Source organism: Microcaecilia unicolor, chromosome 14, assembly GCF_901765095.1.
Source record: "Microcaecilia unicolor chromosome 14, aMicUni1.1, whole genome shotgun sequence".
Taxonomy (NCBI): domain Eukaryota; kingdom Metazoa; phylum Chordata; class Amphibia; order Gymnophiona; family Siphonopidae; genus Microcaecilia; species Microcaecilia unicolor.
In genome coordinates this window covers 32,335,403-32,356,653 of record NC_044044.1, presented here as the reverse complement: position 1 = coordinate 32,356,653, position 21,251 = coordinate 32,335,403, and the positions used below count along the sequence as shown (strand labels likewise).

Genomic DNA, 21,251 nt, shown 5'->3' with positions numbered 1-21,251 from the left:
CTAGGGCTTTTCAGCTTGGAGAAGAGACGGCTGAGGGGAGATATGATAGAAGTGTATAAAATAATGAGTGGAATGGATCGGGTGGATGTGAAGCGACTGTTCACGCTATCCAAAAATACTAGGACTAGAGGGCATGAGTTGAAGCTACAGTGTGGTAAATTTAAAACGAATCGGAGAAAATTTTTCTTCACCCAACGTGTAATTAGACTCTGGAATTCATTGCCGGAGAACGTGGTACGGGCGGTTAGCTTGACGGAGTTTAAAAAGGGGTTAGATAGATTCCTAAAGGACAAGTCCATAGACCGCTATTAAATGGACTGGAAAAATTCCTCATTTTTAGGTATAACTTGTCTGGAATGTTTTTACGTTTGGGGAGCGTGCCAGGTGCCCTTGACCTGGATTGGCCACTGTCGGTGACAGGATGCTGGGCTAGATGGACCTTTGGTCTTTCCCAGTATGGCACTACTTATGTACTTATGTACTTATGTACCAGCATTAGCTGTTCTGCTCCCCTCCTCCTCCCCCACAAAGGTCACACAAAAAGAGGATGAGGAAGACAAGGACTGACCGTCAAGGGGCTTCCTCTTGTGCCGTCATAGACTGGACTGTTTATTTGAACCATGGAGCTATATAGAGGCCTCCATAATTCAAAGAAATACTGGAGCCTAGGTAGGCAATGGAAGAGGAAAAGGCTCAAAGTGCAGCCGTTCTCTTCCTCCTTCTCTTGCCATGCAATCTCTGCATTGAATTTGCACAGCGAGTGATGAATTCTGTTTGTGCAGCACGTTCTGTAGGTTTCCCCATCGCTGCAGAATAATTATGCAGTATTCCCCGAGGAATGTTCCTTGTTAGTGTGGATTAGCGTCTCCCCATCCTGTATTATTCCCTTGGATTTCAGCAACCCAAATAAAGACATTTTTCACTGATTTTTAGCGCACTGGCACTTAATAAACAGAGCTGGTTTCCAGGAAATGTGACCTACTGCATTCACCTACAGAAATATTCTCACAGAAGGAACGAATGGGAACTAAAGGGACCCTGCATTAAAATTATTGAATAATTTACACTCTGCAAGATAATTGTCCAGATCTAAATTTGTTTTAGTTGGTTCATTATTAAAAAAAAAGGAAGAAGAAGAAAAGAGAATCACACACATGGAACTGAGCTGAAATACTCTACTAATAGCAGCAGGGAATCATGATTATTTTGTGCTCCCTACTGATTTTCCTCCAGGTGCAATGTGACCCGTGGTCCCTGGAGGAAATAGAGCAGATTCCACAGCCAGAGCTAGTGACTGTTTAATGCACTTTCATTGCCTTCTCAAACCGGTCCCAAAAGGTTTCGAAAACTCAGTTAAATACCCTTGAACCTGAGTCCTAAAGATACACAGATGAAAGAGCAAAGAACCGTTTGCTTCACACATAAGAGAACACAACTTGATTACATAAGTAAATTGTTATTATTGTCAAAGTTTGGTTCGATGCTGCCTCTATGCCTGACATTTCCCTCCAAGAATTATATATTTTAATTTTTATGTTCCCAATCTCATACTTTTGTTTTATGGGATACTAAAATCAGTCATTTTTCCGGAGAAAGAAATGATCATTGTTTTTGGAGGTTTGTTAAGTCCATCCTTTCATTTTTCTAGGTTTTTGTAACTAAGGTTCAGAAGGTCGCTGGACAGTTGGCGTTATTTATCAGTGGAAGACACTATTGGGTAAGAGCTGGGAGTCTACTTTGTCTTATTCTTTGGCACAGAACAGTAAGAGCATTCTGAAGTCCAGGATCTTCCAACCAATTCCTCATCTGAAGCTTCTCTGTTAAAGTAAGGATCTCCAGACCTTACCACACAAAGCCCAGGCTTCTCCTCTACAATACCATCAGGGCTCACCCCAATAATTGGAGTAGTTCTGAAAATTACAACAGCAGAGTGTTGATTTTGATCGACTTGGTCCTGATCTACTAGACTGAGCAGACAGGTTTGTTAATTTGAACGCAACGCCCCAGGATAGGTAAAGTTCTCAGGCATAAAAACTAGAGGCACGTCATATCAGCCTTAGAGACAATAATTTATTAAGGGCCCTTTTTCCAAAGGTGTGCTAGCATTTTTAGTGTGCACTAACCATGTAGATGCACACAATGTTCCTATGGGTTAACACGCACAAAAAACATTAGTGCGTCTTGTAAACAGAGCCCTAAGTTGAGTATACTTCTGACTTCTAATTCCTCCAACTCACTGTCCTTTCAAAGTTAGGCTATTTTGGAGGATACATAGATATTTCTATTTCACACTGTTCAATCTAGTCCTTCCAAATCTGCCCCCTCAGCTCCTGTTCTTCCCCTCCTCAACTTTCCTACAGATTTCTTATCTACTGCTTCCACGTCTTCCAAAAAACCTTAAAAGAGACAAAAAGTGTAAATAGAGAATGAGGCAGTCAAGCCCAACGAAGAGAAACAATTTCATTTTTACAGATTCGGTAAAAAATCTGTGAAATAATCTATTGTAGATCTGACATTCACTCCAGTGAAGAACTCACCAATTTACAAGGTCCCTCTTTTGGCTAGTAATAGCATTAGTTGAGCGTGGAACGTATGGCAGTAAAATTAGAGCTAGACCTCTGGGGTGATTGGAAGAGGGTGGAGCATGGCACGATAAAAGTCTGTTATTCAGTTTGTTTCTCACTATTGAAAGAGCAATGTATTGGCACCACACCCCACTGCCAAGAAAAATGGAGGATTCCCCCACATCTCGAAGCTGCTTAGCAGAAGCATTGAACCCAGTGCAATTTAGAATATAATAATCCAAAGTCCTGTTGCCACATAACACTTTCCAAATTAGATAGAAAACAGATTCAGTAACACCATAATAATAATTACTACTAATATTAGTGTAATTAAAAGCAATGATAATAATAACAACCTAATAAAAGTTGCCTTAACTGTAGAAATTACATGGTAAACTGCATACCCAGTATATTGTTAAAGCATTAATTGATATCTGGTTCACCTTATAAAGCTCCATTTCTTTGCTCTAATTTTGTTTTAGTAGTTTCTTGTTTTCTCTGTGTTGTCTCGTTTCTTTCTCCCTCAGTAAACCATGAGTACATGGGACATGCATAGAGGAAACCAAAGCCAGGTCATGGACTTTATCTTCCTGGGACTCTCAGATTATCCAGACCTTCAGATTCCGCTCTTCGTGGTGTTTCTGTGCATCTACCTGATCACCTTAATTGGAAATCTCACTATTTTAACATTAATATGCATTGATTCACGCCTCCACACACCCATGTACTTCTTCCTCTTCAATCTGGGCATCTTGGATGTCGGTTTAACTTCTAGCACTCTTCCAAAGATGCTGTCAATTTTTCTAATGGATAGCAAAAGCATTTCTTTCCTGGGGTGCATGACTCAACTCTATCTGCTTATGTCCTTCACTGGGGTGGAATTCTTTCTGCTCACTGCCATGGCCTATGACCGTTACGTGGCCATCTGCAACCCCTTACGCTACTCAGTCATCATGAACAAGAGGGTCTGTGCCCTGCTGGCTGTCATTGCTTGGGTTCTTGGGTTATTGGATGATCTGCCACATACCGTGATCCTTTGCTATTCCTCTTACTGTGGGCACAATGTGATCAACCATTTATTCTGTGATTTCAGGACAATGCTGCAGCTCTCATGCAGTGATACATCTGCCAGTGTACTTGTGATGAACATCCTAGACTTCGGTTTGGCCTTGTTGTCCCTTTTCTTCATCCTGATGTCTTACAGCCAGATCTTTTATTCCATATTGAAAATGCAATCGATGAAGGGGAGGTACAAGGCCTTTTCCACCTGCTCATCCCACTTGATGGTGGTTAGTTTGTACTCCGGGACAGTGTTTTTTGTGTATTTGAGACCTGTGTCAAAGAGTATAAGTTCAGCTGACAAACTGTTAGATGCATTTTATAGTACCGTAATCCCCCTGCTGAATCCCCTCATTTACAGTCTAAGGAACAAAGACATTAAAGCTGCTCTGACGAAGGAAATGAAGAGGAGATCAGGAGGTTAAAAAAAATTGGATCATTGCATGTAAGAATGTGAAACTTAGTTCTCTGAAATTCAAAACATTTGATGATCTGTCAGGAAATCTCTCCTAAGAGCATTTTTCTCCTTTTCAGTTGAAGCTTCCACTGGTTGATTACTGCTATAAAATGTATTTCACGTTCAATTTAGATCCTTCATAACTCTCATACTATCCCACGTCCCCACTAAAAGCCTTCTACAATTCTCATTTTTTTCATTTTTATCCCAATTTCATTTGTACATCAAATTAAAACTTTGAAACAGGATACTTGAATCATTGCTAAAAAAGAAATATTCGAAGCATTCTTCTAACAAATAAATTCTTTCTAGATCCAAGTCTATACGTCCACATATGTGTTGAAAGGTTGAAGGCAACATGCAGGAAAATCTATGGAGAAATAGATATAAACGAATAAATGAAAGAAAACCTATAGCCTCACCCTATGCTTGGAACAACCTTCCTGAGCCCCTACGCCAAGCCCCCTCCCTGCCCATCTTCAAGTCTTTGCTTAAAACCCACCTCTTCAATGCTGCATTCGGCACCTAACCCTTACCATTCAGTGAATCCAGACTGCCCCTATTTTGACTGCCCCTATCGGTCCGACCGTTCACGTGTCTATTAGATTGTAAGCTCTTTGAGCAGGGACTGTCTCTCTTTGTGAAATTGTACAGCGCTGCGTAACCATGGTAGCGCTTTAGAAATGTTAAATGTTAAGTAGTGTAGTACTATACATAAGAACGGGACTAACCCTGTCATCTAATTGAAAGGCCTTCTACAATTCTTAGCTGACTTCAATAAGCTGCAGCTCTCTGGAAGGTCCTTCATCTCTATTTGGGATGAGTTTTGCTATTAAAATTTGATGTGAGACAAACCATGATCTGTTTACCTCTTTGTTCTTTGCAATGTGTTGGTTATGGATAATATTCTGGCAGAGGAAGATATGGGATTGGCAAGGACCTGCATGCATGAGGAGTTGTTGGAACGGCAGGTGGTAAAAACAGATCGTACATTCATATGTGGTGGTATTGTATTAAAAATACAGGGGTCCTGTATTTTAACGAAGGCACGCTAGCTTTTTTAGCACGCATTAAATGCTAGAGATGCCCATAGGAATATATGAGCGTCGCTAGCATTTAACTAGTGCTTATTTTTAGCACACGCTAAAAACTCTACTGCACCTTTGTAAAAGGACCTCACAGTGCTTCTAAATCAGAGTTTTTACATTTTTTTAATACCTTGTTGAAGGGATAGGTACAGCCCCAAGTGAATGTTGCTCTACTAGATGTAAATCCTTCCAATATATCGGAAGACATAGCTCTTTTCTGTGCTACGGAATGATCACAGCAAAGATGGCGATGACCCTACAATGGAAAGAGTAGAGGTCCAGAGGTGGAAGTGATGATCTCAAAGCTGGGTAATCTATATACAATGTCTAGACTTACTTCCATGAGATGGCAAATGATAAAGCAATTTGAAGACATTAGGTCACCCTATAGTGACTGGTTAGAGATGCAACAGCAAGTGTAACTAAGTTGAAGTGATACAGATGAATCTTTTGTTGATAATAGCTTTTCGATTTCTTTTCATCAATGGTTGGATGTTAGAGTGCTCTTATACCATGGTATCCATTTCTCTATTTCCATTTCTCTATTTTAGAGCTATGTGCACGGTTTCCACAAAGTGAAGGAGGAGACAGGGAGGGAGGGGCAATAGAGTAAGCAGGAGTTTATTTATTTTTTGTTTAGTCTAAATGAGGAGTTATTTTGTTAATGACTGTACTTTTTCGAGAGCTGCTTCTACTGTTTGGGACAGCTATGCTGTCTCTCTCCTTACATCGAGAAGGTAATTCTTATCCCAGTTGTGCAAGCCATGATAACATCAAGACTGGATTACTGTAATGTACTATACAACGGTCTGACTACAAAGGGCCAGCACCAGCTCCAATTGATTCTGGATGCTGCAGCAAGACTAATAGAAGGTTCCCAATAAAAATTATTAAAATTTTAAAAAGAATTTCCACTTTGATATACTCATTAACCACGCCGAAATGCAAGCATATTCTATAACAACATTCATAACCTAATTGGCTTAACAAGCTAATCAGCATTGATAACAGCTCTTAAGAAGCAATAATTAGAATTTACATGCACAACTCGCTAAGCACATTCTGTAATGCAAGCGCGCCTAACTTCTAACATGCGCGGGCAAAAAGGGACATGGTTACAGGTGGGGAAATTGGCATTTTGTGGACGTTCTGAAATTTTCACGTGTAGTTATAGAATATGGCCCTCTGCACCTAAATCTATGCGCCGGGATTTACGCCACATTTTCATTGGTAGAAAGAGAGGTGCGTAGTTTGACGCACTGAGGTATCAACTAAGTGTATTCTATGTACCACGCCTAAATCTAAGCGCCGCTTATAGAACATGCTTAGTCGGCGTTGATTTCCAAGCTGATTTTTTAGGCTCCATATATAGAATCTCCCCATAGTGTATTTCAGGAACTACATGCAGATTTCTTTTTGCCTCCCCCCCCCCCCCCCCCCCCCCAAATATCGCTTCCTGAAAAAGTGCGCAAATCACTTGAATAAGAGAACTCTTCCACTGTACAAGGTACCACTGATGTGGTAAGTGGCCATGTATTCTGATAATGTTGAAAATACCCATATTTCAACTTGACTCGCGCCTCTCATTATGGAATTACCCTCACACAGAGGATGTTTTACATGAGGAAAATGGCCAGTAGAAGGCAGAACAGGTGAATACCCTGACACAAAGGACTTCGACTTAGTCCACTTCAAGACATTTCCTGGGGAGGGGTTTTGGATGACTTGTATCCCTCTGCTCTGCTCACTGCTGCTCATCAGTCACCATCTCTCCATCCCGTGCAAAGAAAATGAAAATCTCTGTGCAAGAAAAACTAAAATTCTGTGCAAAATGTTTGAAAGTTTTGTGCACAATATTTCAAAATTCTGCATAATTTATTCATAGTGCTTTTGCACAGATTTCTCTCATCACAAGGCCTGAAATCCCCTCCTACTTTTTCTGTTCTCAGGCTCCCCAGTTTTATATCTCTCTCCAGATTTAGTTTTCTGTCCCTCTAACTACCTTCAAGATCCCTAATTCTGTCTGTCCCCAAAGCCTTCTACATGCAATACCCTCTCATTCTCTATCTTCCCATTCCTAGCTATTACCATGTTTATCCCCACTCTCCTCCATGCACCCCTCCCATCCCCATGGCACACTCTCAGCTTTCCGTGCCCTCCTCCCATCCCCATGGCACACTCTCAGCTTTCTGTGCCCCCTCCCATCCCCAGGCATATTGTCAGCTTTCTCTGCCCCCTCCCACACCGAGAGCACAGGGCAAGAAGAGGAGGAAGTCAATCACTTCCTCCCCTTGTGCCATCTTACACTGGACTGTTTATTTGAACCATGGGGTGTAGGAAGGTCTACAAATTTATATAAGCAGTCAGGGTTAGGATGGCGTAGGAAGAAAAAGCAGTTCCTTCTCTTGCTGTAGGATCTCTTCAGGGGAAAGGAAGAGAGAGAGAGAGAGTGAGCAGAGCACCTTGTACCAATCCCTCCACTAAGTTCTGAACATTCTGCAGTGATGTGGAATTCTGGGCTGCTCAGTCGCGTAGAATTCTCCCAGGAGTAACCCTTGTTGGTGCACATCAGCTTCTTCTCACTCTGTATTAGTCTCTTGGATTTCTGCACCCTAAATAAAGCTTTCTTTTACGTTGAATTTTAGCCACTGGGCACTTCACAAACAAAATAAATTTCTAGAGAATCTGACTACTATATTGATCTACAGAAATGTTCTTACAGAAGGAACTAATGAGAAAGGACCCTACTTTAACATTACTGAATTATTTCTACATGACATTTGTCCATGTCTAAAATAGTTCTAGTTGGTTCATAAGTACATATGTATTGCCATATTGAGACAGTCCAAAGGTCCATCAAGCCCAGCATCCTTTTTCCAACAGTGGCCAATCCAGGTCACAAATACCTGGCAAGATCCCAAAAAAGTACAAAACATTTTAAACTGCTTATCTCATGTGGGGGATATAAAAGAAAGAAAAGAAAAGAAAATCACACACAGAGAAAGTAAGTTGAAATGCTCCATTAAAAGTCAGCAGGGAATCCCTGATTATTTCATAGTCCCTGCGGCTTTTCCTCTGTTCTTCCAGTTGCAATGTGACCCCTGGTCCCTGGAGGAAATAGAGAAGATTCTACAGCCAGGGCTCTTTCACTATCTTCAGAAACTGGTCCCAAAAGGTTCTGAAAACTCATTTAAATATCCCTGAGCCTGAGTCCTACAGATGCACAGAACCTTCCACTTCACACATAAGAGAATATGGCAAGAGTACGTAAGTAAACTGAGATTATTGGCAAAGTTTGGTCAAATCCTGTCTCTGCGACAATGAAAATAAAAATAATTATTGGCGGGGAAATCTGAAAATCAATGTCATGCTTTTCTTTTACAGAATACTAAAATCAGTCATTTGTCTTTTCTGGGAGTTTAAAAAGTAAAATCATAAAATATAATTTTTTATAACTGAAGATCTGAAGGTTGTGGAACTGTTAGAATTATTTATCTCTGGAAGACACTGTTGGCAAAGCAAGGTTTTGCTTGAGAGTTATGAGCTGAGAATCTACTTTGAGTTATTCCTAAACATGGAACTGTTAAAAGCAACCTGAATACCGGGACCTGGAAACCGATTCCTCATCTCTGTCAAGGTACTGATGTCCAGGCTTTCCTCTACTAATTTGGAAGTGAGCTACGATGGGTATTGTAGACTTTTGAAAACTACAACCAAAGGGTGGCAACTTTGAATGACTTGACACCTGAAACAGCCTCTGTGAGTCTAAAGGACATTTATAGGACATTGTGCTTAGCCTGTTGGACACCCACATTCTACTATAAAACCTGATTAACTTTGTCCTTATGATAGTTTTCAATGTTTTATTTTCTGGTTAGATTACGTGAGTTGACTATGCTTCTTGAAGAGTAATGTGGATAAGACAAGCCACCCTGATTTCTGATATTCCCAAAAAAACATCAGAAGCAAGTTACTTGTAGTAAAATAACACATCTCGACAGTAGCCCATATTCCCTTGTAATGTTCCCGTTCATTTCTCTAGTTTTGTGCCAATAGTATCCTTATGTCTCCCTGATTTCTCTTTTCTTCCTCTCTTAGTAAACCATGAGTACATGGGACATCCAGAGAGGAAACCAAACCCAGATCACAGAGTTCAGCATCCTGGGGTTCTCGGATTATCCAAACCTTCAAATTCTGCTCTTCATGGTGTTTCTGTGTATCTATCTGGTCACCTTAATGGGAAACCTCACTATTTTGACAGTAATGTGCGTTGATTCACACCTCCACACACCCATGTACTTCTTCCTCTGCAATCTGTCTATCTTGGATGTCTGTTTAACTTCCTGCACTCTCCCAAAAATGCTCTCAATTTTCCTAATGGATAACAAAAATATTTCTTTCCCGGGATGCATCACCCAGCTCTATCTACTTATGTCCTTCACTAGTACGGAGCTGTATCTGCTCACTGTCATGGCCTATGACCGTTACGTGGCCATCTGCAACCCCTTGCATTATTCGATCATTATGAACAAGAGGGTCTGCGCCCTGCTGTCTGCCTTTTCCTGGGCAGCCGGTTTTTTGGATGTGCTGCCACACAATGTGTCCATCTCTTATTCCTCTTTCTGTGGGCACAATGTGATCGACCATTTATTCTGTGATTTCCAGACCATGCTGCAACTCTCATGCAGTGATACTTCTGCCATTAAGCTGCTGATAAACACCCTAAACTTGGGTTTGATCTTGACGTGCCTTGTCCTCATCCTGACATCCTACAGTCACATCATTGCTTCCATATTGAAAATGCAGTCCGTGAAGGGGAGGTACAAGGCCTTCTCCACCTGTTCATCCCACCTGTCTGTTGTTAGTATGTACTGTGGGGCATCATTATTTGTGTATTTGACCCCCATATCGAACAGTGCAAAGTCAGTGCACAAACTCTTAGATGCGTCATACAGTACTGTGATCCCCATGTTGAACCCCATCATTTACAGCCTAAGGAACAAAGACATTAAAGCTGCCCTGAAGAAGGGAATGCAAGGGAAACTAGGGGCTTAAGAACTTGGATCATTGTATGCAGGAATGTGATACTTAATTATTACCATAAATTTTATTCCACATTGATTTTAAATCCTTTACTATTAACAAGAAGAAGCACCAGGAAAAAATGAGGAAAAATGTACTTAGAATAGACTTTCTGATATATGATCAAATGTTTTAATGTCAGAGAACATTTCAGCATTTTCAAAATAATTATACTTTCCCCATCTTTCCACTGAACACCTCCTGCGGTTCACAGGTCACTGCAATGAACTGTAACTCTCTAGACGGTCCTTGTGTCTATGATGACTTTTGCCATTAAAATTGATAAGCTTTGCAATGTGTTGTTTATAGATAATGTTCTGGTAGAGTAAACCATGAGATCTATCTCAATAGGAATCAATCCTTAGAATCAGGAATCGCAGGAGCACCAACAGCAGTGACTTCAGTCAGGGGAGGGTAAAGGTTTATCCACCTTCAGTAGTCATATCAGGAACAATACAGGTTGTATGCTCAAATCAAAGCACAACCAGACCAGGATTGAATTATGAGTGTGACGCATTACAGGTCAAATATCTTGATCTCCATCCATGACAGAATTAAATATAGAATATTTGTATTTCTGCCATGGTGAATCACTCATAGAGAACCTCACCTCAGTAGGAGAACAGCAAAGACAGATTTCCTCACCTCTGGCAGATACAAATCAAGGTAAGGTCTACACAAAAAGGAGCACACATGAAATTATCTTGTTGGGCAGATTGGATGGACCATGCAGGTCTTTTTCTGCTGTCATCTACTACGTTACTGCATGTGACACCTACCAGCAGGAATTGGGACTCACAATTGCACAAATAGAAGACGCTAAGGTGCTAATACAAGTGGAAAGAAGGTGTAAATAGTGCTGAGATGCCAAGGTAGTTGCAGATCAGGTTTCATGATATCATAATCCAGTACTGATACCAGTGGAGAATTTAAAAAAAAAAGGTTGGGTAGTACAATGCCACGTTCAAATTATGTTGGGTTATAAAATGCCATGGAACTCTGGATTTTCTTTTCTTAATACATCTGCTCCAGGGCTTAGTAGAGCACAATATTTGACATCCACGTGCATGAAGAACACAAATTATGTTGGATTCAATCATTCCTCCACAGCAGTAGAGGAGGGGCCTAGGGGTTAGTTCAGCAGCTTGAGAACCTGGGGAACTGGTTTCATTCCCACTGCAGCTCCCTTGACTCTGGGCAAGTCACTTAACCCTCCATTGTCCCAGGTACAAAATAAGCACCTGTATATAATATATAAACTGCTTTGATTGTATCCACAGAAAGACGGTATATCAAGTCCCAACCCCTATTTAAAGACCAGTTGTCATAATGCTGCATTATTTGTAAATTCCAGGGCACTTTGCAATGATTTTCAAAGTAAATTTCTGTACATACCATAATTTTTGTACAGCGCTGCGTTATGTTTGTACAGCGCTGCGTATGCCTTGTAGCGCTATAGAAATGCTAAATAGTAGTAGTAGTAGTAATTTGAAAATAACCTGAGGAAGAAGCACTCAAACACATTTCCACATCCATTTTGCGTGGGTCCATTTTCTAACTAAAGTAGTGCACATACTTTCAAAAATATTTGTGAAAAATACACACATTTGCCCTACAGACTGGGCGTATCTGAAACGGACTGTGACTCACAAGATTTCTTCCGCCCCACACCCAATAACCCTCCCTGATTGGCTGGCAGCAAGGACTGTCACCCAGTATCGGGAAAAATATGGTAGTTTACTTATCTAAGCTTGTAAATACAATGCAAGTCCTTAAGAGCAATCAGTTCAAAATCCTATTGCGAATGTTCCCATCCTAGAAAAATATTTGGGGAACATAAACAGAATAGCAGTTATCCTCTAACAAGAGTAAACATGATGCCAATTAGTTCAACTTGTAAGCCCTTGTAGGAAAAATAAAACACTTCTTATCTACCCCAAGTAGTGGAAGAGTTATAAATGCCTTACAATCTTGTGCAGCAGTGGCTTGTGAATTAATGACACAAAATTATTTCCTATCATGTTGGGTTAAAAATGAAATAAAACAAAATGGCAATGAAGTCAAAAATAGCACCAAGGGCTGTCAAAATTGGGATAAGTAACAATCCTGGAAGATGTACTGAGCCAAATTGACAAGTTAAAGAGTATTAAATCACCTGTACTGGATGGCATACACCCAAGGGTACTCAAAGAACTGAAGCATGAAATTGCTGATCTGCTGTTAGTAATATGCAACCTGTCGTTAAAATTGTCCCTAGTACCTGAAGATTGGAGGGTGGCCAATGTGGCGCCAATTTTTAAATAGGGTTCCAGGGGTGATCTGGGAACTTACAGACCGGTAAGCCTGACGTCACTGACAGGCAAAATAGTGATATCTATTATAAAGAATAAAATTATAGAACACATAGACAAACAAGGCTTAATGGGACAAAGTCAGCATGGGTTCAACCAAGGGAAGTCTTGCCTCACCAATTCGCTTCATTTCTTTCAAGGTGTAAATAAACATGTGGATAAAGGTGAGCCAGTTGATATAGTGTATCTAGATTTTCATAAAGCTTTTGATAAAGTTCCTTATGAGAGACTGCTGAGAAAATTAAAGAGTCATGAGATAGGAGGCAAGGTTCTGTTGTAGCTTATTAATTGGTTATTGGACAGAAAACAAGAGGGTAGGGTTAAATGGTCATTTCTCTCAATGGGGGAGGGTGAACAATGCAGTGCCACAGGGATTTGTATTGGGACCAAAATGATGGAACTCCCTTCATATGAGAAAATGCTAAAGAGGTTAGGGCTCTTCAGCTTGGAAAAGAGATGGATGAGGCGGGAGGTATGATTGATTTACTTCTACACCAATCTGGATTTTGTAGATATCAATTTTTTACTCGTTCCATGGCCACAACCCTTTTGCACATCTCATGGAAAAACTCAGGCACTATTCTACATATGGGCAGGAAAAGTGTGTTTTCAAGCAGATCTGACGTTTCTATCCCATTTTGGTGCTTTGCATCGATTAGAAAGATTTTCCGCACCTAATATTCAATGCCATGTATTCCCCTGGTATTTTTGTGCCCAGACTTATTCCGGGCAAAGGCCTGGTATAAGTGGAGTCCTCTAAATGCAGCAAGACCATGCATAGCGTGCAGTATTCTCTAAGTTACGTGTGTAAGTGGGAGCCCTACCCGTGTCCCTAAACTAGGTGTACACCTCCTGAATTTATGTACCTTACAGAATAACACTTCTGCATATCACTAACGCTTACGGGCATAAATGTAGACTTTCCCAGAAAAGTAATTGTCCATGCAGTACTTATATACAGGCACTTTACAAAGTTAATTGCATTTAAGGAAGGCTAGAAGAAGAAGGTACGAAAGTGGAAAATATACCATTTAAACTCAGCAGGGAATCCCTGATTATTTCATGCTCACTACAGCTTCACCTCTGTTCTTCCAGTCAGAATGTTACACCCGGTCCCTGGAGGAAAGAGAGCAGATTCTACAGCCAGGACTTGTAACTGTTCAGGGCTCTTTCATCACCTTCAGAAACTGGTCCCAAAAGGTTCCGAAAACTCAGCTAAGTATCCCTGAGCCCGAATCCTACGGATATATAGGAGAATGAGTAAAGAACCTTTCATTTTGCAGTAAGAGAATATAGAGTGATTATGTAAGTAAATTATTATTATTGTCAAAGATTGGTTCAGTGTTGTCTCTGTGAATATGAAATTAAAATAAATATTTATTGGCAAGAAATTCAAAATCAGTCTCATGCTTTTCCGTTACAGAATATTACAATGAATAATGTTTTTGGAAGTTCATTAATTCTGACCTCTCATTGTTGTAGGTTTCTGAAAAGTAAAATCATAAAATAAAACTTTTTGTAACTGAGGTTCAGAGGTCACTGGATAGTTGGAATTTATTTATTTCTAGAAGACACAATTGGTAAAAGTGAGGTTTTGCTGGAGGGCTGTGAGTCAGGAATCTACTTTGTGTTTTTCTTAGACACAGAAGAGGTAAAAGTATTCATAAGACCTGGACCTTGCACCCGATTCCTCATCAGAAGCTTCTCTGATTAGGTAATGATGTCCAGATCTTGCCACACATAACCCAGGCTTCTCCTCTATAACAGAATCAAGGTTCACCCCAAAATTAGAGGACTATTGAAATTTCCAATCACAGGGTAGTGATATTGATTTACTTTGAAACTCACAGCAGCTCACTTAGTGGCAAAGTATTTATAGTCCGCTGATGTACTGTCTTGTGGAAAGCTCTTGGGTTTTCCTGTTGGAGATACCACAGCAGAAAGTCTTCTGGTGGCCTCAAACTACTAGACTGGGTAGACGGGTTCGATAATCTAAACACACAACTCTAGTATAGGACCATGTCAATGCATCAGACCTAGAATAGATACAACAAATCAGAGACTGATGCCTAGGGTGACTGGAAGAGGGTGGAACAGTGCATGATTGAAAGTCTGTTACTCAGCCTGTCACGATTGAAAGTCTGGTACTCAGCCTGTCTGTCACGATTGAAAGTCTGTTACTCAGCCTATCACGATTGAATATGTGATAGAGTAGGACCACTCCCTGTAAGCAGGAACATACGGAGGAGGGACACCAATGCATTTTGTACTGCTTAGCGGGAACATTGAATCCCAGTACAATTTACAGTTTGATAAACTAAAGGCATCTTACCACAGAACTCTTTCCCATGTAAACAGAGGAAAAGGATTCAGAAATAGCCATCCTTTGTTATTAATAAAAAATAACACTCATAGTATTAATGATAATAACCATCTAATTTCAATTCCCATAACTGTAAAATTAAAATACCCAGTATCTTGTTCAAATATTAATTGGTGTCTTCTTGACCTTAAAAAGTTCTCTCTCTTTTCTCTTGTTTTTAATAGTTTCCTGATTTCTCAGTGCTGTCTTGATTCTTCCTTCCTCAGTAAAACATGAGTACATGGGACCTACAGAGGGGAAACCAAACCAAGATCACGGAGTTTATCATCCTGGGGTTCTCTGATTATCCAAACCTTCAGCTACTTCTCTTTATTGTGTTTCTGTGTATCTACCTGGTCACCTTAATGGGAAATATCACTATTTTGACACTAACGTGCATTGATTCACGGCTCCACACACCCATGTACTTCTTCCTCTGCAATCTGGCCATCTTGGATGTCTGTTTAAGTTCCTGCACTGTCCCAAAAATGTTGTCCATTTTCTTAATGGATAACAAAGGCATTTCTCTCCAGGGGTGCTTAACACAGCTCTATCTGCTTATGTCCTTCACTGGTGTGGAATTCTTTCTACTCACTGCCATGGCCTATGACCGTTATGTAGCCATCTGCAACCCCTTGCGTTACTCAATCATCATGAACAAGAGGGTCTGTGCCCTCCTGTCTATTATTGCTTGGGTTATCGGCTTATTGGATGATATGCCACATAGTGTAACCCTTTCATATTCTTCTTTCTGTGGGCACAATGTGATCAACCATTTATTCTGTGATTTCAGGACGATGCTGCAGCTCTCATGCAGCGATATCTCTGCCAATAAACTGCTGATGAACACGCTAGACTTGGGTTTGGTCTTGGTGGCCCTTGTCTTCATCTTGATGTCCTACAGCCGGATCTTTTATTCCATATTGAAAATGCAATCTGTGAAGGGAAGGTACAAGGCCTTCTCCACCTGCTCTTCCCACTTGATGGTGGTCAGTATCTACTCTGGGACAGTTTTTTTTGTGTATTTGAGACCTATGTCAAAGAATATAAGTTCAGTTGACAAACTCTTAGATGCATTTTATAGTACCGTAATTCCCATGTTGAATCCTATCATTTACAGTCTAAGGAACAAAGATATTAAAGCTGCTTGGAAGAAGGGTATGAAGGGAAGATTAGGTATTTAAGAAATTGGATCGTCACATTTAGCAATGACATACTTAATAGTGAAGGGTTTAAAATAAATAAACTTAAATGAATCTGAACTTGTAAAATCCATTTCACATTCGAGTAACCGGTTAGGGAAAACCATCAAACTGGAGTAGAAAATAAAATGTATAAAAGTAGGACAAATGTCTGAAAAGAACTCCAATAATAAAAAAGAAAGAAGAAAAAGATAAATGCATTGCTAAGATCTTGTGTCCCCAGACACAATAATTAGCCAGAGAAACTCTCTACAAAAAAAGAAAAATGCACTTTCAATTGTTCTTAGGAAACATTTAATGACATATCAAAGTTTCAAAACAATCCTACTGTATCCATCTTTCCACTCAACACCTAGAATTCTTAGCTTACTTCAATGATCTCTAGTTCTCAGGAAAATCTGTATTGATCTCTGTTTTGATGTATTTCACTATTACAATTTAATGTGAGACAAATTGTGATCTGTTTACCTCTTTGTGCTTCATTCTGGCAGAGGCAGTCATGGGATTGGCAGAGATTGCACATTGCAGGCACGAAGAGTTACATCATAGATCTAACCCTGTAGGAATCAACCCTTAGAATCAGAAACAGCAGGGACGCCAACAGCAGTAACTTCAGTCGGGGGAGGATGTAACAACTTTCAATAGTCATACCATAAACAACACAGGTTGCATTCAAATCACAAACATACCAGTAGTAGGTCGTAAAGGGGAGGGGATGATAGAATAGAAAAACATAAAATCATTAGTGGATAATTCCACTGGACGGAAACAATAGGAATAATGGAAAGATTTGATACAATAAAATTAAGAATTAACAATGGGGGGGAGGGGGGGGGACACAAAATGAAGGGGAGAAAACAGTTTTTGTTCAATGTGAGTCACTGGCCAATGAAAAACAGAACATATATTTAGAAGGGAACAGCATAATCGTAAAGAGAGGGGTAGGAAAACTTAAGGAAAGTAATAAGTGTTTAGTGATGCTTTAAATTTATCAAAGGAGATAGAGAGAGGCTATTCCAGAAGGATGGTACAACAACACTAAAGCATGGAGTCCTGATAGTATCCAGGTAAATCTGACAGAATGATGGGATAGAACATAAGAGTCCTTGATGGAGTAGAAGGAATACGAAAGTTGGTCTGTAATGACGGTTGGCCAGATGATAAGATCCAATGACCAAGAACAAGCAGCTCATAAGGTATGTGGTAGGGTACCAATGTTCAGCTTTGTAGAGGGGTTATATGGTCATATTTTTTTGTGACAGTTAAGAAGTTTAATAGCAATATTTTGAACAAGTTGATGCTGGTGTATTTGGATATTTGGAAGGCTGATAAGTAAAGAATTACAGTAGTCAAGTTTAGTGATGACTACGGAAAAATAAAAGAATGCAGGTAGATGAAGGATCCAATATAGGTCGTACGGAGCGTACCTGTCAGAGTGTGAAAAAGCAAGAAGAAACAGTATGAGATATATGAGTTCAAAACGTTAAGTTGTTATCAAGTGTTACTCCAGGGATCTTAATGGAAGTCTTGAAAGGAAGAAGGACACCTTTAATAGAGGGTGTTGGAAGGCTGTGAAGAGCATATCATAAACTCAGATTTATTGGTATTCAGTTTCAATTTATTATCATTAAACCTATATGCAATGAGATCTTGTTATGGGGTGAGGGACACAAATAGAGAAGGTGTAAGAATCCAGAAGAAACAAATAAGTTGAATGTCGTCTGCATATATAAAGGAGAGGTGGATGAGGGGGTAATAAAATATTAAAGAGCATCGGGCCTGGTATAGATTCCTGAAAGACCCCCAACACCAGAGGATGGAAATTGAAAAGATCAAGGTAAGAGTGAAACCAAGAAATTGCTGTTCCCGATAGATTTAGCAGAAAATGCTGAATATTTGTATCATGTTTATTAGGAACTTTCTCTACCACCTTTAGTGTTGATACTGTAAAGCGGTTTACAATCTTTTTTAAGATAGGATAGAAGAGAGAATAGTTATATAGTACTAGAAGAAGGAGGACAGAGTGAGGGACAGAAAAGAAGAAGGTGGACGTACTATTTCCTACAAGACTAACCCACGTATTGATCTGTGATGAATGTGCCTTCAATGCAATTTTAAATTTCACAAGACTATCCTTAAAGGAAAATGTACTAACTCATTGCAATGTAATTAAATGGGACACGAAACAAGTCACCCTGCTATCCAAATTAGAAAACTTTGAATCTAGATCAGTCAGTTTCCATACCATAATTTGAAAATAACCTGAGGAAAATGCACTCAAACACATTTCCACATCCATTTTGCATGGGTCCATTTTCTATCTAAAATACACAGATAGACCACCATTTGCCCTACAGACTGGGCGTATCTGAAACGGACTGTGGCTCACAAGCTTTCTTCCGTCCCACACCCAATAACCCTCCCTGATTGGCTGGCAGCAGAGACTGTCACCCAGTATCGGGAAAAATATGGTAGTTTACTTATCTAAGCTTGTAAATACAAATACAATGTAAGTCCTTAAGAGCAATTAGTTCAAAATCCTATTGTGAATGTTCCCATCCTAGAAAAATATTCAAGGAACATAAACAGAATAACAGTTATCCTCTAACAAGGTTAAACATGATGTCAGTTAGCTCAACTCACCCTTGTAAGAAAAATAAAACACTTCTTATCTACCCCAAGTAGTGGACGAATTATAAATGCCTTACAGTCTTGTGCAGCAGTGGCTTGTGAATTAATGTTCCCTGATAATGACACAAAATTATTTCCTGTCATTTTGGGTTAAAAATGACATGAAACATAATGGGAATGCAGTCAAAAATAGCACCAAGGGCTGTCAAAATTGGGATAAGTAACAATCCTGAAAGATGTACTGAGCCAAATTGTCCCTAGTACCTGAAGATTGGAGGGTGGCCAATGTGACGCCAATTTTTAAAAAGGGTTCCAGGGGTGATCTGGGAACGTACAGACCGGTAAGCCTGACGTCAGTGCCAGGCAAAATAGTGATATCTATTATAAAGAATAAAATTATAGAACACGTAGAAAAACAAGGCTTAATGGGACAGAGTCAGCATGGGTTCAACCAAGGGAAGTCTTGCCTCACCAATTTGCTTCATTTCTTTCAAGACGTAAATAAACATGTGGATAAATGTGAGCCAGTTGATATAGTGTATCTAGATTTTCATAAAGCTTTTGATAAAGTTCCTTATGAGAGACTGCTGAGAAAATTAAAGAGTCATGAGATAGGAGGCAAGGTTCTGTTGTAGCTTAGGAATTGGTTATTGGACAGAAAACAAGAGGGTAGGGATAAATGGTCATTTCTCTCAATGGGGGAGGGTGAACAGTGGAGTGCCACAGGGATTTGTATTGGGACCAAAATGATAAAGGGGATGGAACTCCTTTCATATGAGAAAACGCTAAAGAGGTTAGGGCTCTTCAGCTTGGAAAAGAGATGGATGAGGCGGGAAATAGGATTGATTTACTTCTATACCACTCAGGATTTTGTAGATATCAATTTTTTACTCGTTCCATGGCCACAACCCTTTTGCACATCTCATGGAAACCTATTCTATAATATTGTGTGCATTTTAAAGGAACGCCCCTGACCCATCCCACCCTTCCCATGTCCACGCCCTCTTTGTACATCTGTACTATTCTACAAATGGGCAGGGAAAGTGTGTTTTCATGCAGATCTGACATTTCTACCCCATTTTGGTGCTTTGCATCCATTCAAAAAATTTTTCCGCACCTAATGTTCAATGCCATGTATTCCCCTGGTTTTTTTGTGCCCAGAGTTAATCCGGGCAAAGACCTGGTATAAGTGGAGTCCTTTAAATGCAGTAAGGCCATGCATAGCGTGCAGTATTCTCTAAGTTATGTCTGTAAGTGGGAGCCCCACCCGTGTCCCTAAACTAGGTGTAAACCTCCTGAATTTATGTACCTTATAGAATAACACTTGTGCATATCACTAACGCTTACGGGCATAAATGTAGACTTTCCCAGAAAAGTAATTGTCCAAGCAGTACAAAGCTAATTGCATTAAAGGAAGGCTAGAAGAAGAAGGTAAGAAAGTGGAAAATACACCATTTAAACTCAGCAGGGAATCCCTGATTATTTCATGCTCACTGCAGCTTCACCTCTGTTCTTCCAGTCAGAATGTTACACCCGGTCCCTGGAGGAAAGAGAGCAGATTCTACAGCCAGGACAAAGACCGTGCTGCACAGTGCACAAAATCCCCCCCAGGAATATTCCATGTTAGTGCACATCAGCGTATTATTCCCTTCAGCACCCCAAATAAAGACTATTTACACTGAATGTTTGCTACTTGGCTCTCAAGAAACACAGCTGACTACTGCATTCACCTACAGAATTATTCTCACAGAAGGAACCTAAAAGGAAGGGATCCTGCTTTAACATTTCTTCTGACTTATTTCCACAAGATAATTGTCCGGTTCCAAATTAGATCCACTTGGTTTCCTTAAAAAAATAGACAAGAGAATAACACATAGGCAAGTTAAGTGGAAAATGCACCATTTCAACTCAGCAGGGAATCCCTGATTATTTCATGCTCACTGCAGCTTCACCTCTGTTCTTCCAGTCAAAATGTTACACCTGGTCCCTGGAGGAAAGAGAGCCAGGACTTGTAACTGTTCAGGGCTCTTTCATCACCTTCAGAAACTGGTCCCAAAAGGTTCCGAAAACTCAGCTAAGTATCCCTGAGCCAGAATCCCACGCATATATAGGAGAATGAGCAAAGAACCTTTCATTTTGCAGTAAGAGAATATAGAGTGATTATGTAAGTAAATTATTATTATTGTCAAAGATTGGTTCAGTGTTGTCTCTGTGAATATGAAATTAAAAATAAATAATTATTGGCAAGAAATTCAAAATCAGTCTCATGCTTTTCCGTTACAGATTATTAAAGTGAATAATGTTTTTGGAAGTTCATTAATTCTGACCTCTCATTGTTGTAGGTTTCTGAAAAGTAAAATGATAAAATAAAACTTTTTGTAACTGAGGTTCAGAGGTCACTGGATAGTTGGAATTTATTTATCTCTAGAAGACACAATTGGTAAAAGTGAGGTTT

The 21,251-nt window shown here is 39.9% G+C and overlaps 2 protein-coding genes across 2 annotated transcripts; both read left to right on the top strand.

Annotated features, from left to right (window-relative positions):
• The first annotated feature begins 3,097 nt into the window (after nt 1-3,097).
• On the top strand, nt 3,098-4,048 carry LOC115457386 (olfactory receptor 1019-like). The gene has a single exon (XM_030186803.1). The coding sequence runs from the start codon at nt 3,098-3,100 to the stop codon at nt 4,046-4,048; it is 951 nt and encodes a 316-aa protein (XP_030042663.1).
• Nucleotides 4,049-9,272: 5,224 nt separating this feature from the next.
• LOC115457385 (olfactory receptor 1009-like) lies at nt 9,273-10,223 on the top strand. The gene has a single exon (XM_030186802.1). The coding sequence runs from the start codon at nt 9,273-9,275 to the stop codon at nt 10,221-10,223; it is 951 nt and encodes a 316-aa protein (XP_030042662.1).
• Nucleotides 10,224-21,251: the final 11,028 nt, after the last annotated feature.